This window comes from Cynoglossus semilaevis, chromosome 7 (genome assembly GCF_000523025.1).
Source record: "Cynoglossus semilaevis isolate Cse_v1.0 chromosome 7, Cse_v1.0, whole genome shotgun sequence".
Classification (NCBI taxonomy): Eukaryota; Metazoa; Chordata; class Actinopteri; order Pleuronectiformes; family Cynoglossidae; genus Cynoglossus; species Cynoglossus semilaevis.
In genome coordinates this window covers 1,839,939-1,854,712 of record NC_024313.1, presented here as the reverse complement: position 1 = coordinate 1,854,712, position 14,774 = coordinate 1,839,939, and the positions used below count along the sequence as shown (strand labels likewise).

The following is a 14,774-nucleotide window of genomic DNA, read 5'->3' as shown; positions in this document are numbered from 1 at the left end:
GGAGGGCGGGTCAGGAACAGATAGATGGAGCGTTAGTGTGAACTAAGATAAATGACATGTAACAGTCATGCATAAAGGCTAAAATGCTCATTTACTACCGCCATCTGTTGGGGAAACGCAGGTATTACAGTGAAGAGGCAGAAGTATAATGATAATATAAATACATTTGGAAAAGTTTGGCGGACCGGATTAAAAAGATGAACGGGCCTCATCCGGCCCCCGGGCCTTAGTTTGCCCATGCCTCTACTAGAAGCTGCTCCTGTGCACTGTTTAGTAAATGACCCTTAAATATAAAGCTAAATACTGACGTATGTGCCATCTGTGGTGTTGCTACATAAACCACATACAGCGTGTACATGGTGTCACAGCGTAGTTATCACAGTACAATAAGCTTCCCATTGATGTCAATCAACTGAATATTAACAGAATGTAGCCGAGCTGAAAATGTACATTACTGTACACAGAACAATACTAGTGAAGGTTTTTACTGTTAACTCCATATGTGTAGACTGTAGATATAAAAGAGTTGAAGCTGCTCAGGTCCAAATGAAAATTCTGGTTTAAAAGCTGTAAAAAAAAAAAATTTGGGCTGACACCGTATTGGTTGGATGTAGAATACTGGGCGAAAAGACGTCAATAAAATGTACAAAAATAAACCGCAACTTAAAAAAAGATAATTTGGCACATTTGGTGTCTGCCGCCATCTAGTGGTAGGGACATAAATTACACTTTGAAACAGAAGGCTTGATGGCAGGCCAGTTAATCAGTTTTAAAGTATGTTACTTACTTTATCCCTCAATTCAACACAACCATAACTTTACAACAACAACAACAAAAAAACACTTTCACACAATATTCAAGAACAGAAAGAAAATCATCGAGAAAATATTTCCTGAAATGACACATTGAATATGAAGTTTTCCAGTCTTTTTCCAGAACTTTGTAAATGTTGCTGAGACCTACAAGCTAAACCTGTTTTTATCTCCCCTTCGTAAATGTTGCCGAGACCTACAAGCTAAACCTGTTTTTATTAACGGTCTATGTTAAATCTTATGTTTCTGTGGTGTCAAAAAAAAGAAACATTTGTAGTTTTGCTGCCATTCAGGATTGTACACACTCTTGACTGTATTATAGAGATGTTTTAAAAACTTTAGTATCTTAGAGTGAGCAAAAGAAGAACAATCTGTTTACAATAATACGTAGTCAAATGTAAAGAAACACACACACACAAAAAAGGCAGTCTGTCAGACTGTTGTGAAGAACCCAACACGTTGTAAAAATGTTTATGGCGTTGACCTGTAAAGCACAATTGTGACACTAAAGCTGGATTCAGTCCGATTGTATTGCATAAAGAACGAGATTCTCTGTCGTGTCGCAGTATTACTGTGTGTTGTAGTTTGTCTCGGGTAGATTTTTTTATATATATATTAACATTGCACTGTGTCTGAAAGAGCAAAAATTAAAAAAAACTATTTTGTAATAAATAAGATTCTTCTCAAACGTTCCCGCTCCTTGAAGTCGTCCCTGTTTGATACGACATTAAACCAGTCATTTTGATGCGTCCATATTCACTCTGTCCATTAACCCGTCTGTGTTGTGCAACAGTACGTTTGTCCTACAGGGGTCACAGCGTCACTTTGAGTCTCTGTACGGTGCAACAGTAAGTTTGTCCCACAGGGGTCACAGCGTCACTTTGAGTCTCTTCTCAGAAGTGTGAAGTGAAGTGTTTTTCAGCAGCTTTGACTCACTAACTTCTTGCCAAAGCCAGAGACTTCTGCAGTTCCTCCAGGTGCCTGTCGGCCTGAGTGATCATCATCCTGATGGCATCCTGGTTAAATGATGACACGTTTGAGCATTAGCATTTATGTAAATGTGAAAAATCAGACATTTTTTTTCTCAGATTCTTCCCTAAACCACGCAGTATTTTGACAGGAAACATGGGGGACTAGCTGCAGGCAGGTGAGAACACACATATGTAGACACACTGTACCTGCTCTACGGCTGTCTTGTTCCTCTTGAACTCCTCTCTTGCCCAGTCTCTGAGGTACTTCCGGTCCGCCTCGTCAGGTACCTGCTTAATTGTCCGCAGCAGGTTCCTGTAAATTCCCAACACCTTCTGTCGCTGTAAAAACTGACAACCACATACTCACATACTTTAGACTACACATATGACATTCGAATGTACTTAAAAAATAAAATACACAAATCATCCCATATTATTCATAACAGGTGTGTTTCGAATAACTTGCATTGTTTCTTTTCTGAACTGCAGAGATAGAGTTCAGCGAACTAACGTAACATGTCATACTTAGGTGACGTGTTAATTAAATACTAACGAACTAGAAATTAAAAGTGTATTTTGAATAAGATGTTATTACCTCCGCTATTTACAAACGTACCTGTTTCAATGTTAAAGCCGCGAACGGCAACTTAGACGCCGACATATTTGCTACTAACGTGACACTACCGGAAGTTGATTGGTAAAAGATCCGGTGGCCGATCTTTATACACTGCCATCTACTGGCAGGGAGGGTAACTGCAGCCAACAACTTTACCACATTGCCGGAATACTTAGGTACAACCATTTATTATGCTTTATATTTTAGGTTCACGGCGATATTGCTGATGTTTTGTACTTAATAAAAAGGTAATTTCAAGTCCTACTTTAATGCATAGTGTGATTATTTAATGTGAATTTCATGAAAAAGACAAGACATGTTATTACAAAAAAATATGATTATGCGTAACTGTCTTTCAATCACTCACTTTTGTTTTTCAAATATAGCTGTACATTTTTAGTTAGTAATCACTTAATGTATTCGTTTCCCGTGGAGACGTTTTGTCAAATGTGGACTTAGCACCACCTCAGGCCAAAGGGCGGAACTACAACATGCTCAAGACTCAAAGACACACACACACACACAGATGAGTTTTTTTTTTTCAGCAGCTCTGGTGATGTTTTGTAATGAAAACAGAGGGAGTGAAAATCTATTCGACCCAGCCAAGGTTGGCGGAAGAGAACGTTAACAATTCACATTAGAACCAGACCACAGACGTGATCGTAAACATTTCATTCGCACGGGCAAAACCAAATAAACACAACAGATGTACAGTGCGAAAACCCGGAACTGGTTTCTATTCTAAACAGGATCGTGCTGAAATACTGTGCTTTAGGTTCCACGAAGTATGGAGTAAAAATGAAAAAGACCGATCTGTGGCTGCGCTAGCTGAGCTCCGTTCATCTGTCGCGTCAATGACCTTTTTTTTTTTTTTTTTATTTATTTCTCCAGCCCTGATTTACATCCACACACAACAAGATTTCCTGGGCATTTGTACAAGATGGATATTCACTTCAGTGAGGTGGTTCACACTAAAATCACATTCTTTTTTTTTTTTTTTCATTTTCAGCAGAGACGTGCAAACTGAAGCAATCCTCATTACATTAAAAAGAACACTTGTTTTTGTTTTTTTTTTTTACTAAATCTCCTAAACTCTACAGTAAAAATAAGAAAATAAAGGCACATGTACAGCGGTAATTCCGTACTGTTGTTGTTGTTTTTTTATTATTATTATTATTATTGTCAGTTCTGGCTGAGAGGTCTTTGCAGCAGTGATCGATGCTCAGTCTATTTTTTACGACGGGCTACTCGTCGTTCTACTGGTCGGCCGCCGTGACCAGTTCGAACCACTGCCTGAGCGCGTCGCTCAGCGTCTCCGGCAGGGCGTTGACGTCTCGCAGGATGACGTAAAAAGGGAAGGGGAACTCGTCCATGTAGGAACGGATATCCGGGAGTTCTCCCGGTCCTTTGAAAATGGGCACCTTTATGTCGAGGATGGAGTCCTGCGGAAGGGCACGGCGGCTTCGTTAGATCATTCATACGCAAATATCGATTAAAAAAAAATGTATATAAAAATGTACAAATCCTTACCCGTGAGTTTGGGTTGTCCAGAACCACAAAAATGACAAAGACATTGGCGCCGCGCGCTGACCTCACGGCCGCCATCACCCGCTCTTTGCCCTCCAGGAACAGGCCGCGTCCATCGGAAACGATGACCAGCAACTGGGCCATGTCTGTGGAGGAGGTCAAAGGTTGTGTTGTTTGTTGACAGTGACTTTGAAGTAAACTTTAAACAGGGGTCATTATAAAACTAAAAATGTTTCAAACCAATTCTGGTTTCTACAACACTGCCCTCTATCTGTAGTTTTTTTTTTTTTCGTTGATTCTTATAATTAGTCAATTAGCAATTAGTCAATAAAGCCACTAGGTGGCAATAATACACCTTGTGGCTATTATATTAAACTATTGTAAATATAGAGTACACTTCACTTCATATAATCCAGTGGGTACCAAGTAGAACCCAAGTCACTTCATATAATCCAGTGGGTACCAAAGATGGGGGGCGGGGCCCCATTTGAGGCAGTAGAAAATTTGCATAGGGGTCGCAGTAGGGTCAAATTTAATTAATAAAAATATGATAATAATAATAATGATTATTATTAGTATTACTATGAAATATAAATATCAATTAAAAATATATTTAAATATAATACATAGTTTACTAACGTTACTAGCCTACCTTTTTGATCGCAAAATTCTGCTGAAAATATTATTTATTATTAGTCATTTTATGGAGTTATTTATATTTATATACATTTATTTGCATGACTTTTTTAAGAATTTTTTAATAATAAATAAAGACCTAATAATTCAATATACTTCACTCTGACCTTCGTCAGCTCTAGTCCGTCCTTACCTGTGGTACTAGATCCTGGAATCTGCTGCCGGGCTCCTACGAACATTTTGGTTGAGGTATCCAAAAACTGTGAAGGTATCAGAATATATTCAGTCCTCGGGCTATAAATATTTCCAATATTGCCACAGGACGACTAGTTCAGCGTGAGGCTAACCCTTACCTGTGCTATTCTGGTTTTCTTCTGTTGAAACTGACACAGACGGAGAATCCGAGCTCCCGACTCATCGTTAAACTGCTGCTGGAAGGGGTGGAGCAGCTGCACCTGCTCGCCAAAACTGGACGCATTAAAGACAACAGATACGTTGAAGCGGCGTTAATAACGGGCTTTTTTGATACACTATCAATCCGATACTTTCTTTCCTCCTCCAGCATGCCAAGAAACTGTCGTTGCCGAGGCGACCATAGTTGTTTTCTTCGATGTTCGATCCTGAAATCCTATCCAACATCGTACGCGTATTGATTCTGCCATCCCGAGTTTTAGAACCAAGCATCTCCCAGGATGCTTTATGGTCATTTTACCCTTTTACTTTGCCAATTCAATGTTTTTTTTTACCTTCAAGAACATTTACTTCTTGATTTATTGCAGATCAGGCCATGGGAAAACTAAGGCCCATGGCCCGGATGCAGCCCGTTCAGGTTTGTAATCCGGCCCCACCAAACTTTTCCAAATTATATAATTGGTTTGTATTGTGATTATATTTCTGATGATTTTTCCCTGCAATGCCCACATTTTCCCTATAGATGGCGTTGAGACGGCTAAAAGCATTTTAACCTTTAGGCATGACTTTTACATGTCATTTATCTTAGTTCACACAAACGCTCCATCTAACTGCTCCTGACCCGATACTGTTAGCTTCATGTAATGGTAGCTAATGTCGAACTAGCCGTGTTACAGGCAATGCTAAAAAAAAAAGCATTTATTTAATTAAAAGTGAAAAAAAAAAACATTTCTAATTTATTTTTTCCTTTTTCAAATTTAGTGGGTGCGGCTTATATTCAGGTGCGCTTAATAGTCCGGAAATTACGGTACCATAAAAAAATCTTTTTTTTTTCCCTTACCTGCACACAGACACCTGTCCGACCTCCAGCAGAGTCAGAGCGCTGATGATCACTGACAGGGACTCGAAGGCTAGCTGCAGCACAAATACAAAAAAAAAGACATCAACGTCATCAGCATTTTGATGAGTTCTGCTGGATTCTCATTAAAGATGTTCTAATGATGCTAATGCTACACTAAACCCCATTACACAATGTATGTTATGCAGGAAAAGCCTGCTAGCTTATTGCGTATCCATAGTAACCTGTTTGGTGTGGTTGTCCACCATGCTGGACGAATCATCCACAGCCAGGCAGATGTGGTACTCTCTTTTGCTCGGTTTGGTCCTCCTCAACCAGATCTTGTCCTTGCGAAACTGACTGGCGATGTAGGGGATCACTTTCCTCATGTTCAGGCGCTTCCCTGTACGGTAATCGCCTCTGTAAAACCAGAAAACTCAGAGTCAAAGCATGCTGTGGTGATTTGACCGGGCAAAAAAACTGAACATAATTCTTTTGCGCATTTAAGCTGAGCTCCAGTTATAGTCTGAATGAAGTTTTGATCCCTATCTTAGTAAAGAAATTGCTAATGCTAATGCTAATTTTGACTGTTATTTTGTTTGAAACTCATCATCAGCTGAACACAGATAACTCTTTTTAAGCAAAAAACAAAAACAAAAAAATCAGTAAAGTTTGCAGGTGATGTTTGTTTGTTTAACGTGAGCAAGTGTAGCAAGCGGCTAACTCTAGCTAAAACAATTTTAAAACAATTCTTAAGGGCACAGGTTTCTATATTTTATATATTATATATAACTATATTTTTTACATTTATTTTACAAAAATAAAACTTTGTAATAACATTTGGTGAGTTAAGCGTTGAAGGTTAGAAGCTATACTTATTAGCTAATTTGCTAAGAATATTTAAGTTGGATTTTTGCTAAGCTAACGGACCCTAACACTCATGAGTAACAGATAAAGCTACCAGCAATATACCAGGCTGGTAGCAAGAAGCTAACTGTAGCAAGCGGCTAATGCTAGCTATAACCATTTTAAAAAAGAATTTTAAGGACACAGTTTTTATATTTTGTACATTTTTTTAAACAAAAATAAAACCTATTTTGTGAATTAAGCCTTGAAGGTAAGAAGCTATACTTATTAGCTAATTTGCTAATAAAATTGTAGGTTGATTTTTGCTAAGCTAACTGATAAGACCACCAACGATATTGTCAATTAACCCTTTCATGCATGACGGTCACTACAGTGGACAGCTATGAAAATGTCATTTTCTATGATAAGAATAGGTTTTGATGGCAGTGTTGTATATAAGCCTCTACTGTGGACGCCTGAGAATCACCCAACACTGCCATACAGTGGTCAGCCTTTGCAACTGCAGAATAATTGTGTCAACATTCAAAAAGAAAATTTGGTGTATAAAAACAGAACCAAATCAGTTCTTATGTTTATGTCTAAAAACACATAAAAACACTTAGTAACATTTTTTTAACTCAGTATATCATGGGTCATGCATCACAGGGTTAATTATATTTTAATTGTTTTTTCTTTAATAGAAATTACACATTGAAAAATTAGAACTGTCAAATTGAAGTGTAACTCACTTGAGTTTGGAGGCCTGCGTGGGCTCCAGGATGAGCCGCAGCTGCTCACACAGTTGCTGAGACAGAGGTGACGTCAGATTCTGGTACTGATGCCACATGGACGCCGCTGCGCTTTCCTGCGAGACAACGACAAAGAGACAATAAGAGCTAAGGTTTGACACCAACGACCCTACGTTTAACACCACAACCATAACAGCCACAGACGTCTGTGGATCGTGTCTAGTTGGAAAAGTCGGTTCTACTAGGTCAGGTGTGTCGAACACACGGCCCACGGACCAAAACTAGCCCACTAGGCGGTTCAATCCGGCCCATTGGAAGAATTTTGAAAGTGAAAAAAATGCACAAACACTTAATGTTCGTGATGTTTTGTCACATTATATTTCATTAAATATGAATATGTTCTCATATATTTGCTTGAAAACAAAGGGGGGAAAAACATAGACTTATTGTTATTTATAGGTAATTTTGTTATGATTGTACTGGTCCGACCCACTTGACATCTAATTAGGGTGGTATGTGGCCCCTGAACCACAATGAGTTTGATGCCCCTGTATTATTTTTTCCGTCATGCGCCCCCTTGTGGACAGAAATGTTTTCACATCCCCACCCCGACCCGCACCTTCGCGCATTGAAATACTATTGAGAACCTGATAACATGTATATTTTTATCTGTACAAACCACTGTATGAGTTGCTGCCCCCTAGTGGCTGGAGGCTTGTTATCATTCAAGCATTACAGCAGTGGTACATTTATGTCCATATGCGTGCCATATTCCATTGAAAGTCCCTCACGCCCCCCTCGGGCACCTGAAAGAGGAAACTCTTACCTCCTCCTGAGTTCCTGGAGCCAGTTTGTGCCAGGATTCCAGCTGGAGTTCCATTTCCCTCCGAATGTCGTTTGGGTCCCTCTCCGTTTTCTGCCGGGAGCCGAAGACAGGCATGAACTACAGTTAGAAAATCGATTCTTCTTCTGGTTTCTACACAGAACTCGGGACGAGCTTAAAACCGTTGCAACGAAGACAGTCCCAAGTTCGATTCCCAGAGGAACGTAAACGTGTTATTCTACCTGCACGGTTTCCAGCAGCAGCTCAGGGACCGTGTGAACCGTGGACTCTGTGCGTCTCTCCTCTCGTTCGTTTTCTTCGCCGGGCCGCTGTTCCTTCCACTTCTCCTCCTCCTCCTCCTCCCCCCCCCCCCCCTCCTCCTCCTCCTCCCCCCCCTCCTCCTCTTCGTCATCTCCTCTTGGCGCCCCCCCCCCCCCCCCCTCCTCCTCCTCCTCCTCCTCTTCGTCATCTCCTCTTGGCGCCCCCCCCCCCCCCCCCTCCTCCTCCTCCTCTTCGTCATCTCCTCTTGGCGCCCCCCCCCCCCCCCCCCTCCTCCTCCTCCTCCTCTTCGTCATCTCCTCTTGGCGCCCCCCCCCCCCCCCCCTCCTCCTCCTCCTCCCCCCCCTCCTCCTCTTCGTCATCTCCTCTTGGCGCCCCCCCCCCCCCCCCCTCCTCCTCCTCCTCCTCCTCCTCTTCGTCATCTCCTCTTGGCGCCCCCCCCCCCCCCCCCCCCTCCTCCTCCTCCTCTTCGTCATCTCCTCTTGGCGCCCCCCCCCCCCCCCCCCCCTCCTCCTCCTCCTCCCCCCCCTCCTCCTCTTCGTCATCTCCTCTTGGCGCCCCCCCCCCCCCCCCCTCCTCCTCCTCCTCCTCCTCTTCGTTCTTCGTCATCTCGTCTTTGCGCCTCCATCTCTCCGCTGTCCGCGCCTGTGCGACAGCGACCGGGAGGTTAGCGAGGAAAACCTTTTGACGCCAGAACTTTACCGAGCGAAAAGAACGAAAAACGTCACCTTTTCGCGAGGCCTTCGTCGAGTCCAGCTGCTCGGGCTTCATTTCGTCTATCTCGGCGGCGTGGAGCTCTTCGTCCTGGTCCTCTGTGTCCATGGCCACGTCCTCGTCCTTCTGATCCTCCTGCTGCTCCGGCCCTGCTGCGTTCTGCTGGTCGGCACTGGCCACATCTGCGGACGGCACATTTATTTCAAAGTTCAAATGTCTCGTATCGAAGCAGCTAAAAGCCTTCGACAATTTAGGGAAGAAAAAAAAAAAAAATCACTGACCGTAAGTCTGAGCGTCGTACGTCGTCTCTCCCTGTTTGATGTGCTCGTAGAGCTCGGACTCCTGCCGCGCGTCACTCTGTCTGCTGTCAGAACTTCTGTCTTTGCTGCTCTCCACTGTACGCAGACGCTTGTTGATGCGCTCGTTGTAGTCGCCCGTCGACCGCTCGTTGTCCGCGTGACCCGGTTTTCGCTTGTGGCTCTGATAACACAAACCAGTGAAGGAATCAGTAGAAAGAAGAAGAAAAAAAAAAAAAAAAAAAAAAAACGGTGGCATCCCTTCTGATCGTACCTGGGTCTTGCTCTGCGTTTTGGTTTGCGCGGCCATTCTGGCCGTTAGCTTCGACTGGTGACCCTCGGCTTGACTAGCGTCAGCTGCACCACTGCCGTGCTCCTGGAAGATGTGGAAAAAAACTGAAATTTTTAGATCTGGTCTTCAGCCATGTTCCTCAGAAGCCAATGCTGCACAAATTACCGTAATTTCCGTGCTATAAGCTGCTTGTTTTTTCACACGCTTTAAATGATGATGCGGCTAGTTTATAGATTTTTATGGGCTAACGAAGTTCATAGTATATAGTTTGGCGGGCCGGATTAAAAAGATGAACGGGCCGCATCCGGCCCACGCGCCTTAGTTTGACCATGCTTGGCTTAGGCCCTGGAGCAGATTACTTGTGCATTCCAACTACGGTCGAGGCGCCGAAGCAGGAACATTACGCTAACGTATAACTAGCCGTGTTACAGGCACTGTACGGAAACAAAAAAAATTTAATCAAAGTGAAAAAAAAAATATTTCTGTGTAAATATCCCATGTTACAACGTGGCATATAGAGAAGTGCGGCCTATTTATGTAGAATTATTTTTTTCTTTTTATATTTAGTGGGTGCGGCTTATATTCAGGTGCGCTCAATAGTCCGGAAATTACGGTATTTTTCAAAGACAAGAAATTTTTTTTTTTTTTTTATCATCTTGCCATCGACAAAATAGACACTTTGCATTTTTCACAAGGAATATTTTTTTATATATTTTTTTTATATTATTATATTTATTTTTTTGCAGAATTTTATAAAACTAATGACCAGATAATGCTCAGCTTTTTTTTTTTTTTTTTTTTTTTAAATTTTTTTTTTTTAAACCCCCCAAACTAAAAAAGTTTTTTTTTCCCCTGATTCGCTCTGGACGTTCTCTTCTCCGGTCTGACCGTCGGCATCATGTTCCCGTCTGTCGGCCGACTCCGGCTGCATTTCGTCGTCGTCTTTCTCTTCCTGTAGACCACCGCACATCGTAAAAACGTATAACATTTCATGCAACACGCTCAGTAACTTCAGTTGTTTTTTTTTCTTTGGGGAAATACAAACCTGTTGTTTTTCTTCTTTCTCATTCGGAACCGTCTGATCCCCTCGTCCATCTTCCCGCTTGTTCTTTTCATTTTCTTCTTTTTCTTCGTCTTCAACGGCGTTCTCATCTCCCTCGGCCTTCTCCCCTTCTCCGCCTCCCTCTTCATCATCTTCAGGTTTGGGCTCCTGTCCCTCCTCCTCCTCCTCCTCTCCTGGTTGCTCTGTCTGGTCGTCCTGCATCGTTTCTCCTCCTTCCTCCTCCGTCTCCGGTTTATCCTCTTCCGCAGCGGTGTCCTGTCCGTCCTCTTTTCCGTCCACGTCCATGTCTTTCTCACCGATGTCGAAAGGATTCTCTTCTAATGACAATCCACCAAAAGAACACATTATGTCATGTGGACTTCCACCGAGGTCAGCAGGTCAACATCTACCCCTAAACGACTTTTCTACAAAAGTATTCTTCCTCACCATCTCCCTCGCCCTCTTCGTCCTCCCCCGCCTCTTCCTCCTGGTCCAGATTGAGATCTTCAGGCAGATCCATGGACTCCGGCTCTGGCTTTTTGTTCTGCTGACCGTGGTAGGGATCCACTTCATTCTCATCGAACTCCCTCTGTGAAAAAAAAAAAAAAAATCAGACGAAATGGAGCAACGAAGGAAACGCGAAATTTTCGCATCATGCTGTTGTCGTCGTTTGTCGTCACCTCATCTCCTTGCTCGTTGATCTTCTCTTTTTCCTCGTCGTTCATTAGCTCCTCTTGGTCCTGATTTTTCTTGTCCTTGTTTGGGTCGGCAGCGTCCAGGTTGTCGTCTTTGGCCACCAGCTCTGATTCGCCCTGAGAGAAACCACAGTATTGACGTCACATAAGGTCAGCTGGTTGAAAAGCTTCATCGCTTTTAGTGAAACCTGATTGGTCCAGGGTTTGATCCGTACCTGGTCCATGCCTTGACCCGACTCTTCTTCTTTGTCACTCCCTTCCTCCTCCTGATCGTCCTCGTCGTCGCCCCACAATCTCTCATCCAGGGTGTCCGTCTGGCCTTCACCCAGATCGCCCATCTTTTTGTCGAGTTCCTCTTGCTCTTCTTTGTCAGAATCTTCTTCTTCTTCGCCTTTAAACATAAAGGGCGGAAATATACTGTGATTGCTAATTAGCTTCTAAGCTATCAACGTTGACATTTTACAGCTCTTATTTAAGGTCACTGGCTGTAACTGTACGTGGGATAAAATGATAGGCGTAAATATATCGAGCCCTCACACCTTGTTCATTTTCATCCCCATCATGCATCTGGCCTTCGAAGTCCTCTGACATTTCGATGGCGTTGTCCTCGGACTTTATATTACCCTTGTCCTGTTGTTCTTCCTTTTCCTGACCCTCCTTCAGAGTGTCCTCAACCTGAACAAAGAGGTGTTAACGTGGCGCGCCAACAACAACTTCATTCTTATTATAATAAAAAATAAATAAAAAAATATATTATGTATATGTATACATATATGAATACATATATACATATATGAATACACATATACATATATAAATATACATATACATATATAAATATACATATACATATATAAATATACATATACATATATAAATATACATATATGCACACATATAAATATACACATACATATATGTACACATACATATACTGTATGTACACATAAATATACATATATACACATATGTACACATATATAAATATACATATATGTACACATATAAATATACATATATGTACACATATAAATATACATATATGTACACACAAATATAGATATATGTACACATATATAAATATACATATATGTACGCACATAAATATACATATATGTACACAAAATATACATACATGTACACACAAAATATACATATATGTACACACATAAATATACATATATGTACACACAAATATAGATATATGTACACATATATAAATATACATATATGTACACACAAATATAGATATATGTACACATATATAAATATACATATATGTACACACAAAATATACATATATGTACACACAAAAATATACATATATGTACACACAAATATACATATATGTACACATATATAAATATACATATACATATATATATATATATATTTATTAATTAACTAATATGATTTTAAACAAAGTTCAAAATCTAGAAACATTTTGGGAGAAACCCCGAAGGTTAGCCGTAGACAAAGAATTATATAAAGAGGCAGAGTCATTACTTAACAACACGACCTAAACAGTTGTGACTTATTTATTATTCGACACAAAGTTGCTTCTCAAAAACCCAAAGCTAAAGTAAAATTATATTTGTTTAAAAAAAAAAAAAAATCCTTCTAATCACCTGATCCTCGTTCTCGATCTTGTCACTGACGTCTTTGGTGCCTTCTCCCTCTCCTATCCCACCACCTTCGTAATCGTGAAACTCCGTGGCGCCTTCTCCGTCTCCCCCTGCTGTTAGCTCCTGAGGTAAACAGAAACCCTGGAGGAACGAGAAAAAAAAAAAAAATCAAAATCATTTAGTCTGAAGTTCTGTTTTGTTTGTCAGCGACGATAAAAATCTCTAAGACGTTTCCGCACCTTTAGGGCGAGCTCTGTGAAGATGCTGGCTAGCACAGACGTCAGTTTGCCTGTGCTCCTATGCGCGGCCACTGACATGGCGAGGTAGTAACGCACCAGGTCCGAGTACATGCCCAGGAGAGGCTCCAGACGTGCCAGCATGCCGCAGGCCCTGTGTACCTCCTGTCACGGTCACAGGGCAGATAAATGACCACAGATGCTGAATTAAATCATTTATGTTATAGTATATGCTATACAGTAGTACAGGCGTGGGCGAACTTTTGACTCGCGGGCCACAATTGGTCCTAAAATTGAACAGGGGGGGTCCGGGTCAGGAGCAGATAGATGGAGGGTTTGTGAGAATTAAGATAAATGACATGTTAAACTCATGTATAAAGGCTAAAATGCATTTTCTACGCCATCTACTGGGGAAATGTGGGTATTGCAGGAAAAAGGTAGAAGTATAATGATAATATAAATAAATGTACTATTAGGAAAGATTTAGCGGGCCGGATTTAAAAGCTGAACGGGCCGCATCTGGGCCCCCGAGCCTTAGTTTGCCCATGCCTGCTACAGTATTATAGTTCTGCAGTCCTATTAAACAGCTATGGATTTGTTTTTTTTTTTACCTGAAGCTGCGTTGGTTGACAAGTGTCTCTGTGTGTTCTCAGGCTGCAGAACAATCTCTCCAGCTGCTCACAAACATCGCCGACATTCAGAGACTCCACCTCGGCTTCGAGCTCCGCTTCCATGAGGCGAGCGAGGTGACCGGGCTTCAGCAGGTCTTCTGCACGCTCCTCATCCTCATCCACGTCCGCGTCCTTTATAGCACCGGCTATAACATCAGCATGTATATATATAAATATATAAATATATATATAAAACATATGCATAATGTTTGTCTGAACTTACACATAAATAAAATGCAAAAGTGTTCTATTCTATAATACAGTATTCTATAAACAGGACGGATAGATGTAATTGAAAATCTGGCCTCTTTTATTTTTCAAAATAAAAGCTTTGCTTTTTTTTGCTATATTTTTATTGTTTATTTTTTTAGGTTAGAAAATGTTTATTACGAAAATAATGATACATTTAAAAAAGCATTGGAGTAAAATACATAAATTAAATTAAATGTATATATATATAACATGGAGAATTTTGTCTAGACTCGCAAAAGTGTTATATTCTATAATATAGTATTCTATATACTGGACAGATAGATGTAACTGAAAATCTTTTGAAAATTAAAAAAAAAAAACTTTCAAAATAAAAGCCTTTTTCAAGGCATTAGGGGACCTCTGAACTAGAGAAACGGGTCAAACTGTGTCTGTCATCACCTAGTGGCATCACCTGAAAATGCAGTTGGTGCATTGCATTCTGG

At 41.2% G+C, this 14,774-nt stretch overlaps 2 protein-coding genes across 2 annotated transcripts in view; both read right to left on the bottom strand.

Moving 5' to 3' along the window:
* Positions 1-503: 503 nt before the first annotated feature.
* Positions 504-2,551, bottom strand: lyrm2 (LYR motif containing 2). The gene is made up of 5 exons (XM_008312719.3): positions 2,400-2,551; positions 1,991-2,131; positions 1,693-1,828; positions 1,022-1,636; positions 504-972 (listed from the first exon to the last, which is right to left on the bottom strand). Exons 1-3 carry the CDS (start codon positions 2,442-2,444, stop codon positions 1,748-1,750), a joined length of 267 nt encoding a protein of 88 aa, XP_008310941.1. The 5' UTR covers positions 2,445-2,551; the 3' UTR covers positions 504-972; positions 1,022-1,636; positions 1,693-1,747.
* A 379-nt stretch (positions 2,552-2,930) lies between these two features.
* mdn1 (midasin AAA ATPase 1) overlaps positions 2,931-14,774 on the bottom strand; it is a 60,832-nt gene continuing 48,988 nt past the window's right edge. Inside the window, exons 82-103 of the mRNA XM_025057042.1 lie at positions 14,020-14,225; positions 13,412-13,573; positions 13,176-13,313; positions 12,087-12,222; positions 11,763-11,938; positions 11,533-11,664; positions 11,300-11,441; positions 10,856-11,190; positions 10,655-10,762; positions 9,793-9,894; positions 9,504-9,702; positions 9,237-9,404; positions 9,108-9,153; positions 8,472-8,598; positions 8,233-8,322; positions 7,407-7,522; positions 6,057-6,231; positions 5,815-5,888; positions 4,916-5,030; positions 4,756-4,822; positions 3,930-4,072; positions 2,931-3,841 (exon numbers count right to left, since the gene is read on the bottom strand). Of these exons, the coding sequence (XP_024912810.1) occupies positions 3,656-3,841; positions 3,930-4,072; positions 4,756-4,822; positions 4,916-5,030; positions 5,815-5,888; positions 6,057-6,231; positions 7,407-7,522; positions 8,233-8,322; positions 8,472-8,598; positions 9,108-9,153; positions 9,237-9,404; positions 9,504-9,702; positions 9,793-9,894; positions 10,655-10,762; positions 10,856-11,190; positions 11,300-11,441; positions 11,533-11,664; positions 11,763-11,938; positions 12,087-12,222; positions 13,176-13,313; positions 13,412-13,573; positions 14,020-14,225 (3,143 nt within the window). The 3' untranslated portion in view covers positions 2,931-3,655. The remainder of the gene's footprint in view (positions 3,842-3,929; positions 4,073-4,755; positions 4,823-4,915; positions 5,031-5,814; positions 5,889-6,056; positions 6,232-7,406; positions 7,523-8,232; positions 8,323-8,471; positions 8,599-9,107; positions 9,154-9,236; positions 9,405-9,503; positions 9,703-9,792; positions 9,895-10,654; positions 10,763-10,855; positions 11,191-11,299; positions 11,442-11,532; positions 11,665-11,762; positions 11,939-12,086; positions 12,223-13,175; positions 13,314-13,411; positions 13,574-14,019; positions 14,226-14,774) is intronic.